Raw genomic sequence first — 21,005 nt, 5'->3', positions numbered from 1 at the left:
AAATAGCATATTTAATGAAAGAAATCTCTTCATTAGAAATCTTATTTTTTATTCTTATTTGTTCATTATATCTTAATCATATCTAAAATGATGACTTCAGCTAACAATAACTAAATGCCCAATCTACGAGAGAAAAATTATTTCTAAACTCACGTCATTTTTTGTTCTAATAATGCCAAAACATAATTTTTCTGCTTGTTGACATTTATTTTCTGGGTTGATTTTCCATCTCTTTTGTCCTTCATCACAACTGCAGCGTCGCTGTTGGCTGCCGCATCACCGCCATCTAGTGTCCAAAGTGGGAACTTTATTCTAGCGCGTCAGGATAAATATCTTGAACGTAAAACTTAAAAATCATTTATATGTTTAAAAAAACAAGGCCTTTCCAATTATAAACATATAAAAAAGAAGGTTTATATTGATTTAGCTATTTTTATCCGATGTTATTATTAGCAACATTACACTCTATGGATAGTACCTCCCCAGTCCTCCACAGCCTCCGATTATTGCAACATGCCCAAACTACAAGTAGCACATGCTCAGAATATGTTTTCTTTTCTGGGAGTTGAAGTTTGGAGAGCCACTTTGGCCCCTTGCAAGCAATGCACTCATATACTACATCTCCCATAAGTCCCTCAGCATCTTTGATATTTATCTGGGCTCCACATGGTCCAGAAGATGTTGTGAAACTCCTGCACCTGACAGAATTGCTCATCACTTTTCTCCAGCCGGATCTCTTATGAGGAGTTGAAAGCATACTTTTCTCAACAGATAAAGGTAAGATTTATAGTTCATTATTAAATTCTGTAATTTAAAAGAAGAAGTAGCACCAAGAAGTGTTTAAAACTGGTCTTTTTTGATTTTGTGGAACTTTACAAAGCAGGTATGACATCATTTTTATGGTGTTTTGGACTGAAATGCATGTTTTTAGTATGACTAAGTAAACAGCTTTTATGAAACCCTATTTCAAAATCCAAGTCATTGTTCTCATAATTTTCAATCTTTACTTTTGAAGTATTTAATAGGACTCGCATGTTTTCCAATAGACATTGCGTGTATGAGCTTCTTGCTTTGAAACACACTGCCGAGCCACAAGCAGCCGGTGTTGTGAGCACACAGCTGCATTCCTGAGCTCAGCTATCACCTTTCATCAGCTGTTCTTATCCGGAGAGAAACCGGAGCACATCAAACCGGACCCATGTGTGTTTTCTTCCTCAACAGCGAAGCTTCCTGTTACTTATGGATAAACAACCTACAGTGGTGTTTCGAAATGTGGGACAGTTGTACTTCCCCCAAACCAGGGTGGAGTGCCACTACAGTCTGACATCTGAGCACCAGTGGAGCAGCAGTGACTGGATAGGGATTTTTCAGGTATATTAACATATCTGAAAGAATGACAGATAGAAGCTGCTTCACAGAATTAATGTTATTTGGGTTATAATGTGTTTATGTCCTGTGTCAGATGGGCTGGACTTCTGTCAATCAGTACCACACCTACACATGGGCTGCTGTCCCTGAGGGCTACACAGAGGGAACCAGCGTTAACTACTGTGCAGTGTTCCAGGGTAAAAATTCAGTTCATAAACTATTTGCAGCACCTTTCACCACACTCAGCATCTATATAGTCAGACTCTGAATCTGTATCCGTAACTCACCTGAGAGTGACATGCTCAGTTATATCTTGGAAAAATTACTTGTGGTTAAAAAAATATATATTTTTTTTAATTTACAGTTAAAGCTAAAATTATTCATACCCCCTTATTCAACCACAAAGTTTGTCTCTGATAGAAAATGAGATGGGCGTCTTCATAAGGTAATAAAACAAAGTAAATCAAATATCATTTTGGGGAAAAAAATCTATTTTTATTTACATTTTTATAAAAAAAAATAGTCTGCTGAAAATGATTAGAACCCTTTTTTCATAATCATAATAATCTTTATTGTTATCATATCAATGAAACCCTTGCTTTTCGCTTGTTTCCACCGGCATTTTGAATTGTTATCTGGTGAGAAGTCTTTGAGGTTGAAAGGCCTTTTTGCCATCACCCTAATCTTTGCCTCCCTCCACAAATTCTGGGCCATCTCCATATTACTTCCAGTGAGAAAAAAACATGTTGGGGAAAAGATTATTTTAAAACTAAATCTAGGATTCATTTTGGGCTTAACTGTAACTGATCATTGGATGCTTTACCAAAGAAAACAAAACAAAAAAAAGTTTCTCAATATTCTTTTCTCTGTATCATAGTTGATACATTAAGCGCACTTAAACAGCATTTTGTGTTTTCATAGAGACTGTGTAGCTTAGATTTAACAACATATCTACTCCAGTTACAACAGGCTTTTAACTTTGTGAAGAAGTAGAGATCACAGAACTCTTTGTATCAAAAATGATACGTTTGATGTTGTAGGGTTAGATTTGACAAGTCCTTTATATATGTAGATACCTGACACTTTTATTCATCTATAACAGAGAAGAAAAGCAAAATAGACACCAATACATCAACTATTTTTCACTTATTTTACACTTATCTATTTTATTCTATAAGGATTCAGTCAACATCTGAGTGCACAAAAGCATGCAAGATGATTTTTTCTCATAACGCCAAAAAATTAATGAGACCGATTCTTGCTTTTCTTTTTCTTTGCATTATAATTGACACATTAATCTTTTGTGGTCATGTAACTATAATGAAGATAGATTTTGTTTACGTTATAAAACCACATAAACATTTTTAGCATTTTGAATTCTTATAGAACTATGTAAAATATAGAAAACTTTGTCAGAGGTAGAGATGTCAGGAATAATGGTCATAAAAGGGTTAAAATGTTTTGCATAGTTTACAAAATGTGGCTCTTTGCAAAGACCAGTGATTAACTTATAATATTCAGCTCAAGTAAGTTTTTATTTATTAATCTGTTGATGTTTAAAGTTATATTGATTTTAAACTACAAGATTTTTATATTCTTTCTGCAGCGTCGTACTTGCCTCGCCCCAGTGCTGTGGAGTACCAGTTTGTTTATTTGGATAAAGTGGGAAAGGTTTGCGCTCACAGTCGTTCGTTCACTTTCTGCGCCCCCAAACCGCTGGAGGAACTGGAGACCCTGAAAGAAGAGCAAGATGAGGAGGATGGAGAAGAAGAGGAGCTGCTGCTGGTCATCCCCAGAGCCCAGCTGCTGCAGGTGAGGGAGGGAAACTCCTCCTTTCACGGTAGTCATAAAAGAGTAGTACAGACGCCATGTTAAAAGCCTAGCTAACCCTCTTGTTTCTATAAAAGGGATTAAAAGTCCTCCATGTTTTCCTGTGTTGTTACCAGAGTCGGCTGGAACACAGCCTCAAAAAGCAGGCAGCTTTACAGCGAGTTCTGGATGAAGCCAAGGAGGAGGTGGAGATTGTAAAAGAAACCAGCAAAACAGAAAGATTTGAGTGGGAGAGGGAAAGAGAGGCAATGAAGGAGGAGATCACTGAACTCAGAGACAACCTGAGACAGAGCTGTGAGATGCTGAAGAGACTGGAAGAAAAACACAAGGTATGAAGGGCTAATATTAACAGGTTGGCTAGTGAATCGCATTCATTCAAACCACTTACCTTTTTACATTTTGTTATGTTACAACCACAAACTTGAATGTATTTCATTGATATTTCATGTGATAGACGAACAAAAACTGGTGCATATTTGGGAAGTGAAAGGAAAATGCTTACTAATAAAAAGCTAAAAAAATGTGCATGATTTTTATTCACTCCTTTTTTACTCTGATACCCCTAAATAAGAATCCTACTGCCTTCATAAGTGAATCAAAACAAACAAAATCTGTTCTGTGAAGGAAGGCCTCAGAGGTTTGTTGGAGAACATTAGAGAACAAACATCATCATGAAGACCAAGGAACACAACAGACAGGTCAGGCAGAAAGTTATGGAGATGTTTAAACCAGGTTAAGGCTATAAAACAACATCCCAAGCTTTGAACAGTTCTTGGAACACTGTTAAATATTATTATCCGATATTTTTAAAAGTACAGTACAGCTTCAAACCTACCAAGGCTGTGCTGTGGAAAGCTAAAGTTGCACATCACCTTGAACACACCATCCCCACAGTGAAGCATGGTCATGGCTGCATCTTGCTGAGGGGATTATCATTTCTGATAGAGACAGAGAAGTTGAAATACAGAATTAGAAGCTTAAAAAGACTAGACACCTGTTTTAAGACTTGAAAACTGATTTTTAGACACGCTCTTCATCCACTCTGATGGATCTTGAGCCATTAAGCACACAAAATGGACAAAGGTTTCCATTTCTGGATGTCCAGATTTGGTATATAGAGAACATTGCTCCAAAGACTTGCTGTAGTATTTATAGTGTAAAGTGGTTCTACAAGTTATTTAAGTATTGAATTTTAATTCATTGCTAAAAATCCCAATAAAAAATCTTAAAGTTTGTGGTTGTAATGTTACAAAAGGTGGATAATGTCCAGTGATATGAACACCTTTCTATAACAATGTATTCAATCATTTCTAACACTGAAAGGACGTAAAGTACAGTCAGGAACTTCAGAGCTCTGAACTGAGAAAACTTGTGGCTGAAAAGGCTGAGAACCAGCAGCAAGTCCAAGACCTGAAGGATGAAATCAAGGTTCTGTCTGACAGAGAAGAACAAGCAATCATGGAGCTGCAAAGGAAAGAGTCGGAAGCATGTGTCAGTGGGAATACTTATGCGACGGTATTTTATTCTTTGGAATTAATTTAGTTTTTTTCCTACAGGCTGAAAGAAAGAGTGAAGAAAATGTCCAGTCAGATGAAACATGACGAGGAAAAAAGAAAATCCCTGCAGGTAGCTCATGAAAAATAGATGGTAGCTTAGTCACAAAGATGGTCACCTTTGTCAAAATAACAAGTGACCAGGTTAGAGTTTTATGTTTAGTAGTCTTCAGTTCAGATGATAAAAGCACTTTTCACATCATTGCTTCAGTCACTCTTCATCTCTTGAACAGGTGGAGATTGAGGCCTCAGCTGCAGAGTCACAAGAGCTGCAGGGGCACCTGGAAGCCATTGACCATGTAGCCGAGGGCCTACGCAAAGAGCTGCGAGACCTGGGCACCCAACGAAGCCACACACATGCTGAGCTGCACCAAGCCCGGTTGCAGGTGGCACAGCTCTCTCTGCAGCTGTCAGACCAGGATCTGGCCCTCAGGGAGGAGCGGGCCACCTGGGCCCTTGAGAGGGAGGCTTACAGGCATGCAACAGAGGTGAAGATCCAGCATCATCTGGTACGGGGCGTGCATATGTAGAATCAAGCTTGTTCTCAACCCTATTTCTATAATTTTTTGTGCAGACTGATAAAAAGAAACTACAGGATCTGAGCTGTGAGCTTCAACGAAAGGAGGAGTGGCTCCAGGAGGAGAGGATGGAACGAGACAACCTGGAGGCACAGCTCGGGAGAGAAAAAGTAAGCAAGCAAAGCACAACATAAGTCAAAGCATAATTTAATACACAAACACCTTCAACGCAAAACATGATTTAAAAGTTACACATAAGCAGTTGCACAGAATGTGTTTTGGAAACTGGAGAAACGTGCCAAAGTTCAGCACAGTTCTTTTCTTAAACCCACGCTGGCACAAATAGAAGAGTTTCCATGAACAGTGAATAAACATTTCCCCACATCATCATGTGATCTGCAAGAATGTCACATGTCAGAGGGTGTAAAGTTGCTGTTCTCCTTGTAGGTGCTGCTGAGTGATGCCAAGCGAGAGCTGCAGGAGCTGAAAGCCGCTCTAAGAAAGGTCCAGAAAGGCAGAGAGCAGGAACAACTACACAAGCAGGCAAGGGTTCAACACTACAAAGTAGATGAAGGATTCATTACAACTTCATTACAATACTACTTTCGTTATAAGTAGCATCGAATGTTTCATCCTCCCTGGTGCGCGTGTGAAATGTGAACAGAGCACATTATTCCACAAATCATAATGTCCAGTTCCTCTGCCTATCTGATGGCCGGCATGTATAAACGACTGTGGTGCCACTGTGGACTATGTAACTAAATATGCTATTTTCATGTACTTCCTTCCAGCGTGGGGTCCATCAAACAGCTATATTAACTGCAAACAATGTAGAAGCATCTCTATGCTGTGCACCAGTAGATGGTTATTCAGGGACAGTGCTTGTGCAACAGCTACTGAAAGTACAGTCACGATATAAAAAAATCTAACACATCAATTATTTTCTCAAAAAACCTATTTGTGCTCTAAAATAGGCTTTTTTTTTTTTTACTTTGAGAGGCTAAGATGAAATCTTCGAAGCCAGTTGCCAATCTGATTCAAAATGTCGCATTTTCAAACCAGAAAAGATACAAATATTTTCTCTAATAACAACTCATGGTAATTTGCTGTCAAAACTGAACAAATCAAGATTAGCTTAGCTTCAGACATTTAGAGCTGATGATTTTAAATTGAAAATAAAACATTTCCAATTTAAAATAAAATAATTAGGTAAGGTGTGACATAAGATAAGCGTACCACCTTTGTTCCAGTGTAATGAGCAACGTTTTAAATGCAATAAAGCAAATCATAGATTGAGATTTCTTCCCTTTTATTTCAGAAGTTTGTGTCAAGGTCTGCATGCTGGTTTGGGTGTCTTTGTTGAGGAAAAACAATCAAAGTGTGTGTTTTTTCACCACTTACAGAAATGTTTTTCTCATCCTTTTTTTTTTTTTACTCTTAAAACCTGTGGGTTGTGACTGATCCCTTCCAGGAGTTGGTGAATTGCATTCATCAGCTGGAGATGAACCTGGGATTTGGGCAAGAAACTAAATCTAAGAGCACAGCTGCTAAATTCATCTGTGAGTAAAGAATCATTTTCATGCAGTAACTTTATTCTAAGGAGCTTTAAAATAAAGAGTCTGTTTAAACAGCTGCTGGTTGTTCCTCTGAGAAAGAGGAGCTTGCTTCGTCAGCTGGCCCTAGATCAGCTTCTTCATCTTTCCCCATGGAGAAAAGCTCCACCTCTGAGATCCCAGCTGAGACTCTCAACCAAAGCGAAGGTGACGAGTCACCCGTTGACTCACAGGTATGCCTGCTCATTCAGCTGTAAACCAAACAACCATTAACACCGCCTGCATTAAGGCCTGATAGTCTGAGAGGGTAAATATTTGTCTGTTGTCTCAAGAGATTGCTCGAGCTCTGCTGTCTCATTACTGTTTGCTTCAGGTTCATTGTTGAACACCTGGGTTTAGGGTTGTTGCAGCAACAGGTCGAGGCAAGACAAGCTGTCTGCATGGATGGTTTGAAAAATTAAATGAAAGCAAAAAATATGTAGGAAGATAAAACATAAAATAACCAAAACTTCCCGTTTTATTATTAGCAACTGATTCTAGCTAGTTCTCATAACTAGCTTATTAAAATTTAAATGTAAATCATGTAATTGCCTTTGATCTCAAGTGCACCGAAGTGACATATTTTTAAGCAATTTGTTTTTTATTCGACTGGATTACATTTCTAATTTGTAGTCCTGCACTGTAAAAGCAAATTAACTTCACAAACTCCAAGCTTTAGCAAAAAACATTGTATTGTTTTTTTTATGTTGAGATGCCAACAATAAGTTTATTACCTGTGGTACTGTTATAGAGGAGAAGAGAAATAATATAACGGCTAAAACTGAATATGTTTTTGTTGTTCCTGTTCATGTGCACATTAGTTTTAGCTCTGCAGCACAGCTAGCTGCTACAGGAAGTTAGGCACTGTATTAACTGCAACGCTTTAAAAGTCATCTGAGGTGTTGCTTGAAAAATCATTTGGCATTATAAATACCTGTCAAGGAAGCATACCCACCCTCATGTGGTGACTCAAGGTTATGGCAGCTTTACAGATTCTAAGAAGCAGCAGATGACATTTTATTCCATTGGTTGGAATGTCAACAGTGATACTTTTAGCTGTAGCGCCATTATAAAGTAGGAGAGAAAGAAAAAAATATGCCTCTGAAACTGAATCTCCACTTGTTGTTCCTGGTAGCATTAACACTGCAGCACAGATCGCTGCTACAGGAAGTTAGAAAGCAGCACTTTAAATTACAATGAGACATTGCTTCAGAAGTCCAAGGAATGTTCAAGGTCATTTTATTGATTCTTGTAATTCCCATCCGCAATGAGCCATTTCCTGCTGCATTTCTGCATTTGACATATGCAGAAGTAGTTATGTATGCTAGTTTTCACTGTAGCATATCAACAACATATTCCCCTAAAGCAAAAGTCATCGTTTTTGGTGTTTGGTATAAGAAGCTGGTAAATCTGACACTGGAAATGCTGGTCAGTAACACATGCTCTGACACAGCTCTTGTGTCTGTAAAATCAGGAGGAAAAAATGGAGCTCCGCAAACCTCAAACCGGTGAGGTGAAGCAGCTGATCCTGCCTGAACTCGTTAACCCTGTTTTGAGGTGATTCCAGCCACACCAAACACTGTTCTGAATATCCTATAAAATCTCTTCTTAGAGACTGTGACACTGAAATACATTTTGAACACAGTGAACATATATTCATTGCTGATGATATGTTTGCATCAACCCATCATGACCATGAATGCAATATTTAACATGGAGCTCTTAGTGATTCATTTGAACCATTCTTTTTCAAGACTGAATGATGCACAACTTGAATTATTTTTTAAAATAGGAAATGGCAGCACAAGTTTTAATTTACACTTGATTTTTTATCTAATCCATATAGATTAAGATTATACACACAGGGTCAAATATCTGGGTTGGATATAGCAGAGTCCATATATCTTCAGCAGGTTTGAGGTCAGGGCATTGATAATGCCCTTTCAGAAGCATGATTTGTCCAATCCATCACTGGTTTTGATGTGTGTTTTTGATTGATGTCCTGTTGGAGCACCCAACTGTCTCCAGGTTTCAGCTGTGACTCAAACTGTAATCCCCAGATAGATTAAAATTGGCTGTAATGTTCGCGACCAACCCAGGAACCACAAAGCCAAGGCTAAAGCACATCATAATATATGTCACTGTCCACTATAAAGCCAGACCATGGATCAGGAGGATGCAGACCAAGACATGAGCTCACAAGCTTGACTGAAATTTGCAGCTGCCCACGTGGACAATCCAAATAACTCCTGGAGAAATGTTTTATGCTCAGAGAAGAAAATTAATGGGGGGTTTGGCCACAATGACAAGATGTATGTTTGGAGGAGTCAAGGTGAGACTTTCAAACATAAGAATACCGTACCAGCTGTCAAGCACGGCGGCGGTAGAATCATGCTGAGGGTCTGTTTAGCGTCCAGTGATTCTGGTCAACGATGAATGAGGTCTATCTCTAAAATTAAAACCTCTCAAATCTACAACAATTGTTGCAACCTGGACACCTTGGGTGTTCCAACAGGACAATGACCATAAACCCTTATCAAAACTGGATTTTTAATGGAAAAATAAAATGAAATGAAAAAATAAAAAAGCAGTAAATTCAAAAACAGCTGCAATAATAAAGGTTTGTTCTTAAGTGTAGACTTATGCAGGGAGAAAAGTGTATTTGTTTTGAAGCTTTGTGAAACTTTGATCTCTTTTTCTTTGCAGTGAGCTGGCTGACTCCCCAATGTGGTAACGAAAGAAGGAATACATGGATGGCAAGCACCTTGGTGCTACTAGTATTTATTTGGATTGAAACAAAACAAAGAGCGTTTTGTGAGCATTTGAATCTTATTTTGGTGAAAATACCCTGTAATTTCTTTTCTGTATAGTCAATAGTTTCATTACTTAAACATCTTTAAGAACTTTTTTTTTGTTCGCAACAAATTTCAGCTGTTGCAGGATACTTGCATTTTAGTTCTTGTAATTCAATTCTCTGTGTTCCGGCCTTTAACCTTGCTTTAATGTGAATGTGTGAGGAATGTAGTGAGAAATATGCCGTTGGCTTGACTTTCCTACTCTACGTGTTGTTCTGGTGATATTTAGGCCCCTGGGTTTTGCATGAGACCATGACTCCTAAAACCGTGTCAAATGTGTGGGTGTGCGATCACGGTCAAGTGTGAAATGGTCTGTTTCAGCTTTCAGAGTACCAAGTCAGGCTGGAGGAACATGAACGCCTGTTTGCAATTCTGCTGTGTTAACTAATTGTTTTTGGAAGGCCAGGGCCCTTTGTAAAATACAAAGGACCCTGAAATATGGCCCTTACACAGAGCAAAGAACCTGTTCATTAAAATGGCACACAGAGATAAATTTATCTTTTAATGCACCAGAATAATCTCCCACTGAAAACATGACTTAAGAAAATTTAGTTAGTATGGAACCTCATGAAATCATTATCTTTACTGAAATTATCATAAGCACAATTATCACCACCCATGTGGTAAATAATTTGTACAACTCCCTTTTACAAACAGGACAACAGTTATTCTTCTATAACATTTTGCAAGGTTGGAGCATCTTAGGGATCTTGGAGCTCTTTGCACAGTTTCTCTAGATCATCCATAGTCCAGGTTCCTCCATTCCTCTTCTGATAAGCTCAACCCACCCCACGTTTTCTACAGCAGGGGTTCCCGAACATTTCAGCATTTGACCCCCAAAACAACAGTGCCAGAGACTGGGGACTCCCTAAACATACATTTAAATATTTAACTTTAAACAGAGTGAAATAAATGTATTTTTAAATGAATTAATCTTTTAAATGACATTTGATTTTTTTAATTCCATACTTTAAAAGGCCTATTTAATTTTTTTAATGGGACATTATTTAATTGTGCATTTCATAATTTATTGTATACTTAATTATTCAGTAATATAGTAAATAAATAAATAGTACATTAAATTATTTAAATGGCACATTTAATGTTACATTTTTTTATTTCATTGTACACTTTATTTAATGGGACAGTCACATTTATTACATGATATATTCATGTAATTTTGTCCCTTTCGGCCATCCATATCCCTCAGAGGGTCATATCGTGGTGATTCTGAAAATCATCTAGAGACCCTCACACTTGGTGTCACGAGACCCCCTGGGGGGTCCCATGTTGGAACCCCTATTCTACAGGATTCAGGGCTGGAGACTGAGATTTCATGAAAAAAAAATCATTTAGTGTCTGGTGATCCATTTCTGTGTTGATTTGGTTATATGTTTTGGTTCATTATCCTGCTAAAAGACATAATAGTGATAGATTTTATGTTTAATTTGTTTAATTAGATTATAAGGAACCTGAATACAGTTGTTGGTTTAATTTCTTATGAATGTAGTTTTTTTCATGTTGAGATTATGCTACCACAATATAAGTAAATAAAATTAAATGAATTTTAATGGTTTTTAAACGTCTTGACTGGGATGCCAATAAATGTGTCCTTGTCTGTAAATGTTTGTTGAAACAAATAGGGACAACTGGACGCTATAATGTCTGAGAACAAAAATTGACTTTATCAAAATACATGGAACATCACAAAAAATTTAATAGTAAGCATAAAAAAAGCAAACATGGTTTCAGCTTCACATAGAAATGTAACAAGAGCCTTTCAACACAGTTTATGTATTTGTTTGTAGCTGTGTGCAATAGTCATCAAAGCGGTTTTGGTTTCTGAGAAAACACAAGAAGAATGTTGCTCCCTGAACATGTAGACAACATGCCTGGAATAAAAATATTATAAAAAATACATCAGAAATAACAACAAAAAGGTAGAGAGATGAGATTTATCCAGCCTCATTATTTTTGAAAAAACAAAACGAGTAAAATCCTTTCGAACACAAAGCGACTTATTTGTCTTTGGTGTTTTATTTTTATATAGTTACATGTTTCTAAGGTCAATGGCTTGAGGCCGTGGCGATGACCTCCTTGTTTAATTTATTGCACCAAATTCAACATAACTAACAGGCTCTAGAAACAGCAGAAACAAAGAAATGTCTTTAAAAATTTTAACTTGATTTGATCTAGAAAGATAATGAGTAAGTTTGGCTGGTGCTTTGCAAATACTGTATGTAAGTGTGTGTGAGAGAACTATTACAATGTTTAGATCCATCCATCCATCATCTATACCTGCTTGTCATTGCAGGGTCACGGGGGGCTGGTGCCTATCTCCAGCGGGCTACGGGCGAGAGGCGGGGTACACCTTGGACAGGTCGCCAGTCCATCACAGGACAACACTGAGACATAGAGGACAAATTACCATGCAAACACTCCCATACCTAAGAGCAATTTAGAAAGATAAATCAACCTAACAGTCATGTTTTTGGACTATGGGAGGAAGCCGGAGTACCTGGAGAGAACCTATGTGTGCACGGGGAGAACATGCAAACTCCATGCAGAAAGACCCCCGGCTGGGAGTCGAACCCAGGACCTTCTTGCTGCAAGGCAACATTGTTACTAACTGCTCCCCTGTGCAGCCCAGATGTTTACTTACGACAAGAGCAAATACAGCTCAATGAACATGTAATTATGACAGTTTAGCTGTAATTACACCTCTTTAATGGCTTTTAATATGATTATAACTATTTTCTTATTTTAATACCTGGGACTTTTTCAATGCTGTTGGTACTCAACACAAATGTCTTATTTTGTCAAGTAAATTTATTCCAATTTAGCAATGACATAATCTGAAGAAAAGGACCGTAATTCACTAAAGTACCTCCTTGTGCTTCAACAGGCAACTTAATGCAAAGCCATTGCTAGATGATCATTTTTGAAGTGATTCATTAACAAGAGTTCCAATTAATTAATTAGGTTTATAGATTAGAGACTTCAGGGACTTCTTCTAACTTGTATCCAGAGCTGACTCAAGGCATAAGCAAACACATGATGTTTTCGATTAGCTTCGGAGGTCAAACTTTGGATCTGGGAATGATGTTATGCCCAGGTTTAACACGCTCCAGTTGCAATATGGAAAATCAATGGGATTTGCTTATTGCTTTGTATTACTAGTAGCAATGCAAGATGATAACAATGCTTTTCTATCCATGTTATACATTAAAGGACTGAAGGAACACATTGACAAATAGAGTTTGTACACCACTAGGTGTGGCGATGAGATGCAAATTGTCAGAACTGCTAATAGACTGTTTATATCTGCAGCTTTCATGATGTTTCATATACACAACAAGTCCGAGTCTAGAATTTAAAACTTCATGTGAACCTAATTTAAACTTTCCTCTGAAGGTTTCTGGAAATCAAATCTAAAATAATTCAGAAATCCATGATATTTAAAATATAGATTTATTTATTTATTAATCCGTAAATTTAAAATACTTCAGATTTCAACTGGTGTGATCGATCCCCAAATCAATGTCTGCTCAGAGACCCATACAATCTTGGGCCAGCTCTGTATGCATCCACTGTGTTTTGAGTAGACTGATGATAGATCATAATCAAGATTTATCAATTATTAAAATCATTCAGATTATCTGTTAATAGGTTGCAATGATTCATATGAATCTTGGTTGCAAAGATTTAAGACATTTTTTAGTGCTTTATCTATTAAATTCATTTATTTTAATGACTTATAAATGTGGCTTTAAACAAAGTTGACCGTAACTTTTTTGCATTTTAAAAAATGTTTCTGCTTCTTTTTCTCCCATAGATGCGTTCAAGCTTCAATTCTTGAAAATGTTCATAGCAGATATTGGCACAAATGTAAACACTGAGTTTCTCTTCTTCTTGCACATTCATCCACACACACACACCCACACACACTCTCTTCCACCTGAGTTTTTTTGTTTTAATATCTGTTTGAATACCTTTAGTTGCTATACCATGAGTTCTTTGTCTTTATCTGATATGGATTTTTAATTGTGGAGAAATTGTTGCACAGAAAAGTGAGACAGAATTAATCTGACAGTGAGGGAGGTTTTGTTGGGGGGAAGAAGTGTTAATATATATTTATATAATGGATGAGAAGTAAAGATATGTCTTGTGTTTGCATTTTTCATATTTGGCACTCGAGCTGAACACCAGCTGAAGATCTCTCTCTCTTTTCATCCTCTGTCAGTTAATGTCATTAGACAAAACTTACCGTGTGATTGTTTGTGAGTTTGAGTCCTGCTCATGACTCCCTGTCTCTCTGTCACACTTTTTAAATGCTTTTGTCCAATAAAGCAGAACTTAAAAAATGTTAAAGTTCAAACTTCAAACGTGTTCAGTTGAATGAGAGTGAAAAATACATCAAACAAAAGAAGAGACAAACAGCTGTAAAGTTAACATGCTCAGATAAAGAAAGTACAATGAGAAAATAAGTTGCATAATCTCTGAGAAGTAATAGAAGTAATTCTGAGAAGACATTTGCGACACGTGGACACCATGTAGAGTTAAGCTGCTGGAATTTTATACAAAGCATAGCCCTTAAGAGACAGCAGAGGAGCTCATTTTCTTCTTCATGCTGCTCTGTTTGTGTCAAATTCTGAGATATCTTTTGCAAAGACACATTGATATTTTAATGGTGCCCTCATTTATCCACTGAAATGTAGTGCTTTTTCTCTTTGATTATTTGCTTCGTATTTTGAATTGCAAACAGTTTCCTTGAAGTCAGTATGTACAGCTTATTAAAATGTCATTATCGAGCCTAAATCTGTGAGGTGGTGTTGCTCTGTGCAGCTCAGCGGTCTGTTAGAGAGGAAGCAGCATCCTCACTGCGTTTTTCCTGCCACGGCTTTCTTCTGTGCCGCCTCCCCCCACGGCTCGCCATCGCTGTCAGCGCCCCACTCCCTCTCCTCGTCCCAGTACTCGTCCTCTTCCTCCTCCTCTTCCTCTTCGAAGGCCGACTCATACGTGGACTTCTCCTCTTGCTTGATGGCCTGGATGGCTGGGGGAGCGGCTGAGGCGCTGTCGCTAGAGTCGCTGCTGTCCTCGAAGGCATCTGGGTTCTCCAGCATCTCTCTGATCAGAGGGGGCATGGGGCCGGGGATCTCTGTCTTAAGGGTGATGGCTCGTTCTGCACCTGTAGTTGTGCAGAGAAGAAGAATGTCAAACAAATGGTTCTCATTTCAATGGAAACAAATGCACCCAAGCTGTGTGGATGCATTTGTGGATGCAGTGCTTCACAAACACAATCATGCATCATGTGCATCATGAACATTTCCACATTTTGGCACATTCCAACAAAAACTTAAATTTTTATTCAGATTTTAGGTCATTGGACAAGACTAAGTAGCGCATTGTGGAGTAAAAAGAAAATTATGTGGTTTTCATAATGTTTTACAAATAAAAATCTGAAAAAGTGTGTCATGCATTTGCATTCAGACTTCTTTACTCTGACACCTGTAAACATAATCAAGTGCAGCCAAGTTCCTTCAGAAGGCACTGAATAGCTCAACAGAGCCCACCCTTGTGTATTTAAATCTTAATATAACTCTAGCGGTTCTGTAAAGACCCCAGAGGTTTGTTGGAGAACATTAGTGAACAAACAGCATCATGAAGACCAAGAAACACAGCAGGTCAGTCAGGGATAAAGTTGTGAAGTAAGCTTAAAAAACAACCCAACCCAAACATCCCACAGAACTCTGTTGAAACCATCATCTGGAAATGGAACGAGTGCGGCACAAATGCAAACCTACCAAAACATGGCCATCCCATCTAAACTAAGGTCGGACAGGAAGAGCATTAATCAGTCCAATCAAGAGAACAGACATAAGAGCTATAGTCACTATGGAGGAGATGCAGTAAGCCAAGGCTCAAGCAGGAGAATCTATTCACAGGACAACTATTAGTCGTGCACTCCACATATCTGGCCTTTATAAAAATAAAAATCAATGTTGTAAGAAAGCCTTAAGAGGTCCTGTTTGCAGCTTGCCACAAGTCATGATAACGCAAATATGTGGAAGATGGCGCTCTGCTCAAAAGAGATCAAAATTTACCTTTTTGTGCTGCAGCCAAACTCTAGAAATCTAACACTGCACATTGTCATGAACACACCACCAATGCACATCATGATAGTGGCAGCATCATCCTGTGGAGATGCTTCTTTTCAGCAGGGACTTGGAATCTGGTTAGAGGTAATGGGACGATGGACGGAGCTAAATAGAGGCCAATCCAGGAGAAAAACCTGTATTTTTATAATATTGTTCACCTAAAAGTCTTAGATTAAACTTTTTTCATGCGTTTAGTGCTTCAGAGCACCTTTTCCCTCTTATCTTTAAGTAATATTATCACTAAAAGCACTCTGCTTAACTTGCAGACGTTAAGGAAAGAACGTTTTGACTGCAAACACTGTGTTTTTGTTAGTTTTCTGTGCCACCTGAGCATGACAAAATCATACATTAAATGGCAAAATCTTTTAAGCGAAACTTTTTGATTTACTATTAAATTGCCCTTATATTTATAAAAATCAAGAAAAAGAAAAATCCTTAACCTTTGGTGCTGATTCCTCGAAGGTCTGTGACTTTCATCAGCATGCGGGGGAACATGTGAGGCTTGTTTGGCCGTCTGCGGCGAGTGTAGATCTTTAGAGCCTCCAGCAGCGGCTCCTGAAGTTTGTCGACCTTCTCTGGCTCTTCCAAGTCCATACGGTCTGGTGAGATACAATTAGGATGTTCCAGAGTAAAGAGGCAACAACATTACTCTCACAAACTGACAGGAAGCTGACAGGAAGAGAGAAATAGTTGCAAACAACTGAGATGCTTTCACAGGCTTCATTTACCAGCTCGCACACTAAACTAACAATACTGTCACCTTTACCTCCACAAATGAGACAGATTGCGCTTAAGAGCCCCGTCTCTGTGTCATCCATCTCCAAAGGCAGGAGCTGACCAGCAAAGGCAAACACCAGATCTGTGAGGGGCCCAAAGCCGGCATTGTGCATCTGGGTTCTGTTCAGAGTCAGGCCATCTGAGAACGTCATTGTGTCCTGCTCTGGAGTGTAGCGGGTGCATATCCTCAGCATCTGGGCAATGGAAGGAAAGAAATTACAGGGTTCAAAACAAAGGAAAAACGGCAATGTTTCAAAAGTTTTAAAAAGTAAAAAATCTCATGTGTGGTTTGAGTCAACAAGTAAAGCAGCGTGATGAATGAGAAAGCATTAGGGAGGAGGAGGGTTGGTTATACAGGAAAGGACTAATACCAGGATATCCAGACATGCAGATTTGAGGAGGGTGATCTGGTCAGCGATGGTGAGCGTAGTGAAGCCTGGTAGTCGCTTGGCAAACTCCACAATCTTTATAATGCACTTAGTGGAAAGCTCACTGAACTTATCCCACAGGCCCAAGTCCAGCTGCACTCTGTGGTCAGCGCTGGAGTTCTGGCAGAGAAAGAAAAACGGACACTTTTTGTCTGTGTGACTGTTCTGCACCATGGTTTGTCTTTCCTGGAAAGCAGCGAGTCTGAGTGCAGAGTGATGTGAACTCAACACCACGCATAGGAGTTAAAAACTCACTGTGGTGTATTTTCCCAGCTGGCACAAAGATGGGAAGGTCTCTTGGTGAGCTTTGCTGACTTTGTTAACAAGCTCCTCCAGTTCTCCGCTTAGCTCGTAGTTCTCAGGCAGCACCACCTCCTCCTTCACGTCCTTCTTCTTCTTGTTCCTGTCGTTACGCACAGCTAAAGTAAAAAGAATATGAGATCAGAACAAGGTTTAGTTATAGTTTTGCAAAATTGTGATCACAAACAAATGATTTGCAACACCCTTCGCACCTATTGGCCCTCCTGTTAAGCCTTTAAATTAATTCATAGTTTACTGCAGGAACAGCGGCAGTTTTTAAAAAAATTCCAACATTTGATTCAAGCAGCTAAGAGACATAGACGTACGTATGACATCATATTTATTCACCAAGAAACAGGAACTCATAAAGTACTAATAAAAGGTTAGGCGTAAAAAAGTTAAACATAAATTAATTAACAGGAACTGTTAGAGGTGAAAATAAGTGGGGAGTGTGCTGAATATACAGAAAAGCCACAGTTCTTGTCCAGCCCACAGACCTTCTTTGGACATGCCGACCTCAAAGCACTTCTGCAGCCGACAGTACTGGCAGCGGTTACGCGTCACTTTGTTAATCTGACAGTTCTTGTCTCGATGGCAATTGTACACCATGTTCTTTTGAATACTCCGACGGAAAAATCCCTAGAAAAGACACAGATTTGAATAGGGGAAAAAAACCAAAAACCTTAAAACATTGAAACAAGAACATGGATTCTATTTCCTATGTCCTTTCTTTGTTCTAAGTCTCTCAGAGAGAAATACAGGAAAGTTTCCAAAAGGTTTCCACTTTATCTAAAATAAAGATAAAATATAATCCAATTACTGTGCCCTGGAAAGTATTCATACCCCATAACATTTTGTCATTTTACAACCTCAAGCCTTAATGTATTTTATTGGGATTTTATATGACAGACCAACGCAAATCAGTGCATAAATCTGAAGAAAAATAATGTTTTAAAAATCTGAAATTTGCATCTGTTTTCAGTCACCTTGAGTTAAAACTTTGTTGAACCGCATTTTGCTGCATTTGAAGCAGCAAGATGTTTGATTTATGTCTCTACCAGCTTTCAGAGACCGAAATATTTGCCCATTCCTCTTTGGAAAATTGCTCAACTCATTCAATTTGGATGGAAGGCGTTTGTGAACATCAGTTTCTAAGTCAGATTCTCAATGATATTAAGGTCTGAACTTTGACTAGGCCATTCAAACACATGAATATGTTTTTTAAACCATAACATTGTATTGTTGAATGTATGTTTAGGGTAGCTGACCATGGTGCTGTCACTATCACATTTCATTGTGGACATGGTCTATAGAGAATGATAAGAGGTGTTTTCCACCACATATATAGTGTTTAACATGTAGGCCAACAAGTTCAGTTTTGGTCTCATCTGAGCAGAGCACCACCTTCACATGTTTGCTGTGTCATCTGGATGGTTGGTGGGATACTTTCTAAAGGATCTCTGCAGCTCCTCCCGAGTTACAACAGGCCTCTTGCCTGCTTCTCTGGTTTATTCTCTCCTACCCAGGCTGCGAGTTAAGGTCGATGACCAAGTCTTGGTAGGTTTGCAGTGTTGCCATTTTCAGATGATGATTAAAGAGATGGTAAATCTTGGGTTGTTGTTTCTCGAGATGTCCCGTGTGTTCCTTTGATGCTTTTTTGTTCCCTCATGTTCTTTAACAAACATGAGCTGGGGGGTTCAGAAAACAGCTGGATTTATACTGAGATTATTTTACATACAGTTGGACTCTGTTCTCCAATTTGTTGACTACTGAAAGCAATCAGTTACACTGGATGTTTTTTTAAGGGTCTGAGAATAAAAAAGGCTGAATATAAGTTCACCTCTTACTTTTCAGATTTTTTCTATTTGTAATTATTTTGAATAAAGGTCATATTAATAATAATAATTTTTGCATCTTTTTTCCCCCTGAACCATTAATGCATTACTCTGACTCTTGGTTTGTGACATTAAAAATCCTAACAAAAGATCCTGTATATCTGTACACTGCAAACAAAGTTAAGGGTGTGGGCCACCCTTAACTTTGTTTGCAGTGTACAGATATACAAGTGTATTTTTAGGATTTTAATCATTTGTAAACAGCTGCAATCTGTTTTTGTTCATATTTAAATGCCATATATTTAACTTTTTTGTAAAATCCCATGAATGTTTTAAAATTAGAAAAGCCCAATTCTAACATTTTATATGACAATTTGTCATTTATTTGTTATTTAAATCAAATTGGAAAACCCAGGGCTTCCAAACGATGACTATATTAGTGTGTACGCACTAGGGGGCAGCAACAAACATACAGCTATACTCTTCACACATCTGTTTGGCTCTCAGAGAGTATGAGTTTCCCACTCTGGGTTTCTTTTAAACTGACCTCAGCTGCTCAGCTTTTTTTTTACACATGTCCTGTAAACTCTCCATGTACTTCTGGCTTCATTTACCTTGCAGCCCTCACAGGAGCTCACTCCGTAGTGATAACCAGATGACTTGTCCTGGCATACAAAGCAGGGCTTGTAGACCCGAGGAGGAGGAGGAGGGGAGGGGGAGCTGGGCACCATCTCCTCTGAACTGGTGCTCTGCGTCTCCACCGCTGCAGGGCAAGAAAATACAAAAAAGAAGAAGAGAAAAGTTTTTTTATTATAAGTAGACTTCTTGTTTGCATTAATCCTTTGAATCTTTAAAACAATGATGAAAGCTAATGCAGCAGCTTGTTAGGAGAGAGTGGTCAACAAACAACCCCCCATCATTCTGCAGTCCACCCTTTGGAGCCAGAAGGGAACAAGCTCAAAAGGAGACATTTTTAAGAGAAAAGGGAGGAGGGTGGAGGGCGCTGCTGATTGACATGGACTTAAAAGAGACACAATTAGCTGATGGCCAGATGGCACTGCTGATAAAATGCTGATTGGCAGCTGAGCTTTGATTGGTTTCACCATTTATTGGAGAGCAGGAAGGGCAGTGGGACACCTCTGCTGACTTTTTGACTCGCATTTAAACATTTTTGCAAGTGTGTGCTTATGTGCACAACCCTATGCCTTTTTTTAAAAATTTGGAAACCCATCCAACTAGACCTGCCCATATCCCAGAAGCCCTATGTGAACAAACAGAGGTGGGATGTTTACGAGACCTCGCTGTCTCCCTCTGTCCCCTCTCACTGTCTTGTTAAAGAAAATTTCACACTGTAGAACAGCATATTTTTGGCAGGGGCCTTCCACTGCTCCCAGAGAAAAAGATTCAAGACAAACAATGTTTAATGGTTGTAGTAAAGTTCATCCCGCTGTTGTTTCTTACACTAAAATGACTATAGGGCAGACAAATTAAGAAAAAACTGCAACAATCCAGAAAAATATTCAGAGATGTCAACTAGATCAGCTGGTGGCCAGAATAGTCTGATTTTTATGCTTGACCGACCCTTATCAGTGATTGGCTGAATGGAAATCAAAATACAGCCTTTTATCCAATCAATTAGCAAAAACACTTCTCGCTGGAAATTGTTACTGAGAGAAGAAGACAAAGTTTGCTATTTGTAGGTAGCATCAGTGATGCACTTTTATTAATGAATTTACAGGAAGTACTAAATGTGTTAGAAGCCTCCAGACAGGAAACAATAATTCTTAACAA

The 21,005-nt window shown here is 38.5% G+C and overlaps 2 protein-coding genes across 3 annotated transcripts in view; one reads left to right on the top strand and one right to left on the bottom strand.

Moving 5' to 3' along the window:
- Positions 1-689: 689 nt before the first annotated feature.
- Positions 690-10,649, top strand: LOC124856762 (calcium-binding and coiled-coil domain-containing protein 1-like). Its single transcript, XM_047347580.1, has 14 exons — positions 690-777; positions 1,222-1,371; positions 1,463-1,565; positions 2,975-3,180; positions 3,315-3,527; positions 4,522-4,670; positions 4,755-4,824; positions 4,985-5,239; positions 5,326-5,439; positions 5,717-5,812; positions 6,741-6,828; positions 6,901-7,055; positions 8,336-8,418; positions 9,568-10,649. Exons 2-14 carry the CDS (start codon positions 1,240-1,242, stop codon positions 9,593-9,595), a joined length of 1,692 nt encoding a protein of 563 aa, XP_047203536.1. The 5' UTR covers positions 690-777; positions 1,222-1,239; the 3' UTR covers positions 9,596-10,649.
- Positions 10,650-11,378: 729 nt separating this feature from the next.
- Positions 11,379-21,005, bottom strand: part of LOC124856761 (retinoic acid receptor gamma-A-like) — a 62,571-nt gene continuing 52,944 nt past the window's right edge. For both annotated transcript variants that reach the window (XM_047347577.1, XM_047347579.1), the window contains 7 exons: positions 19,829-19,977; positions 17,877-18,018; positions 17,335-17,498; positions 17,023-17,199; positions 16,641-16,845; positions 16,315-16,473; positions 11,379-14,904 (listed from right to left, as the gene is read on the bottom strand). In XM_047347577.1, coding sequence (XP_047203533.1) covers positions 14,594-14,904; positions 16,315-16,473; positions 16,641-16,845; positions 17,023-17,199; positions 17,335-17,498; positions 17,877-18,018; positions 19,829-19,977 — 1,307 coding nt within the window. In that variant the 3' untranslated portion in view covers positions 11,379-14,593. The remainder of the gene's footprint in view (positions 14,905-16,314; positions 16,474-16,640; positions 16,846-17,022; positions 17,200-17,334; positions 17,499-17,876; positions 18,019-19,828; positions 19,978-21,005) is intronic.

The sequence above is a fragment of the Girardinichthys multiradiatus genome, chromosome 20 (genome assembly GCF_021462225.1).
Source record: "Girardinichthys multiradiatus isolate DD_20200921_A chromosome 20, DD_fGirMul_XY1, whole genome shotgun sequence".
NCBI lineage: Eukaryota > Metazoa > Chordata > Actinopteri > Cyprinodontiformes > Goodeidae > Girardinichthys > Girardinichthys multiradiatus.
The sequence above is the reverse complement of the archived record's forward strand: the minus strand, read 5'-3'. Positions and strand labels throughout refer to the sequence as shown.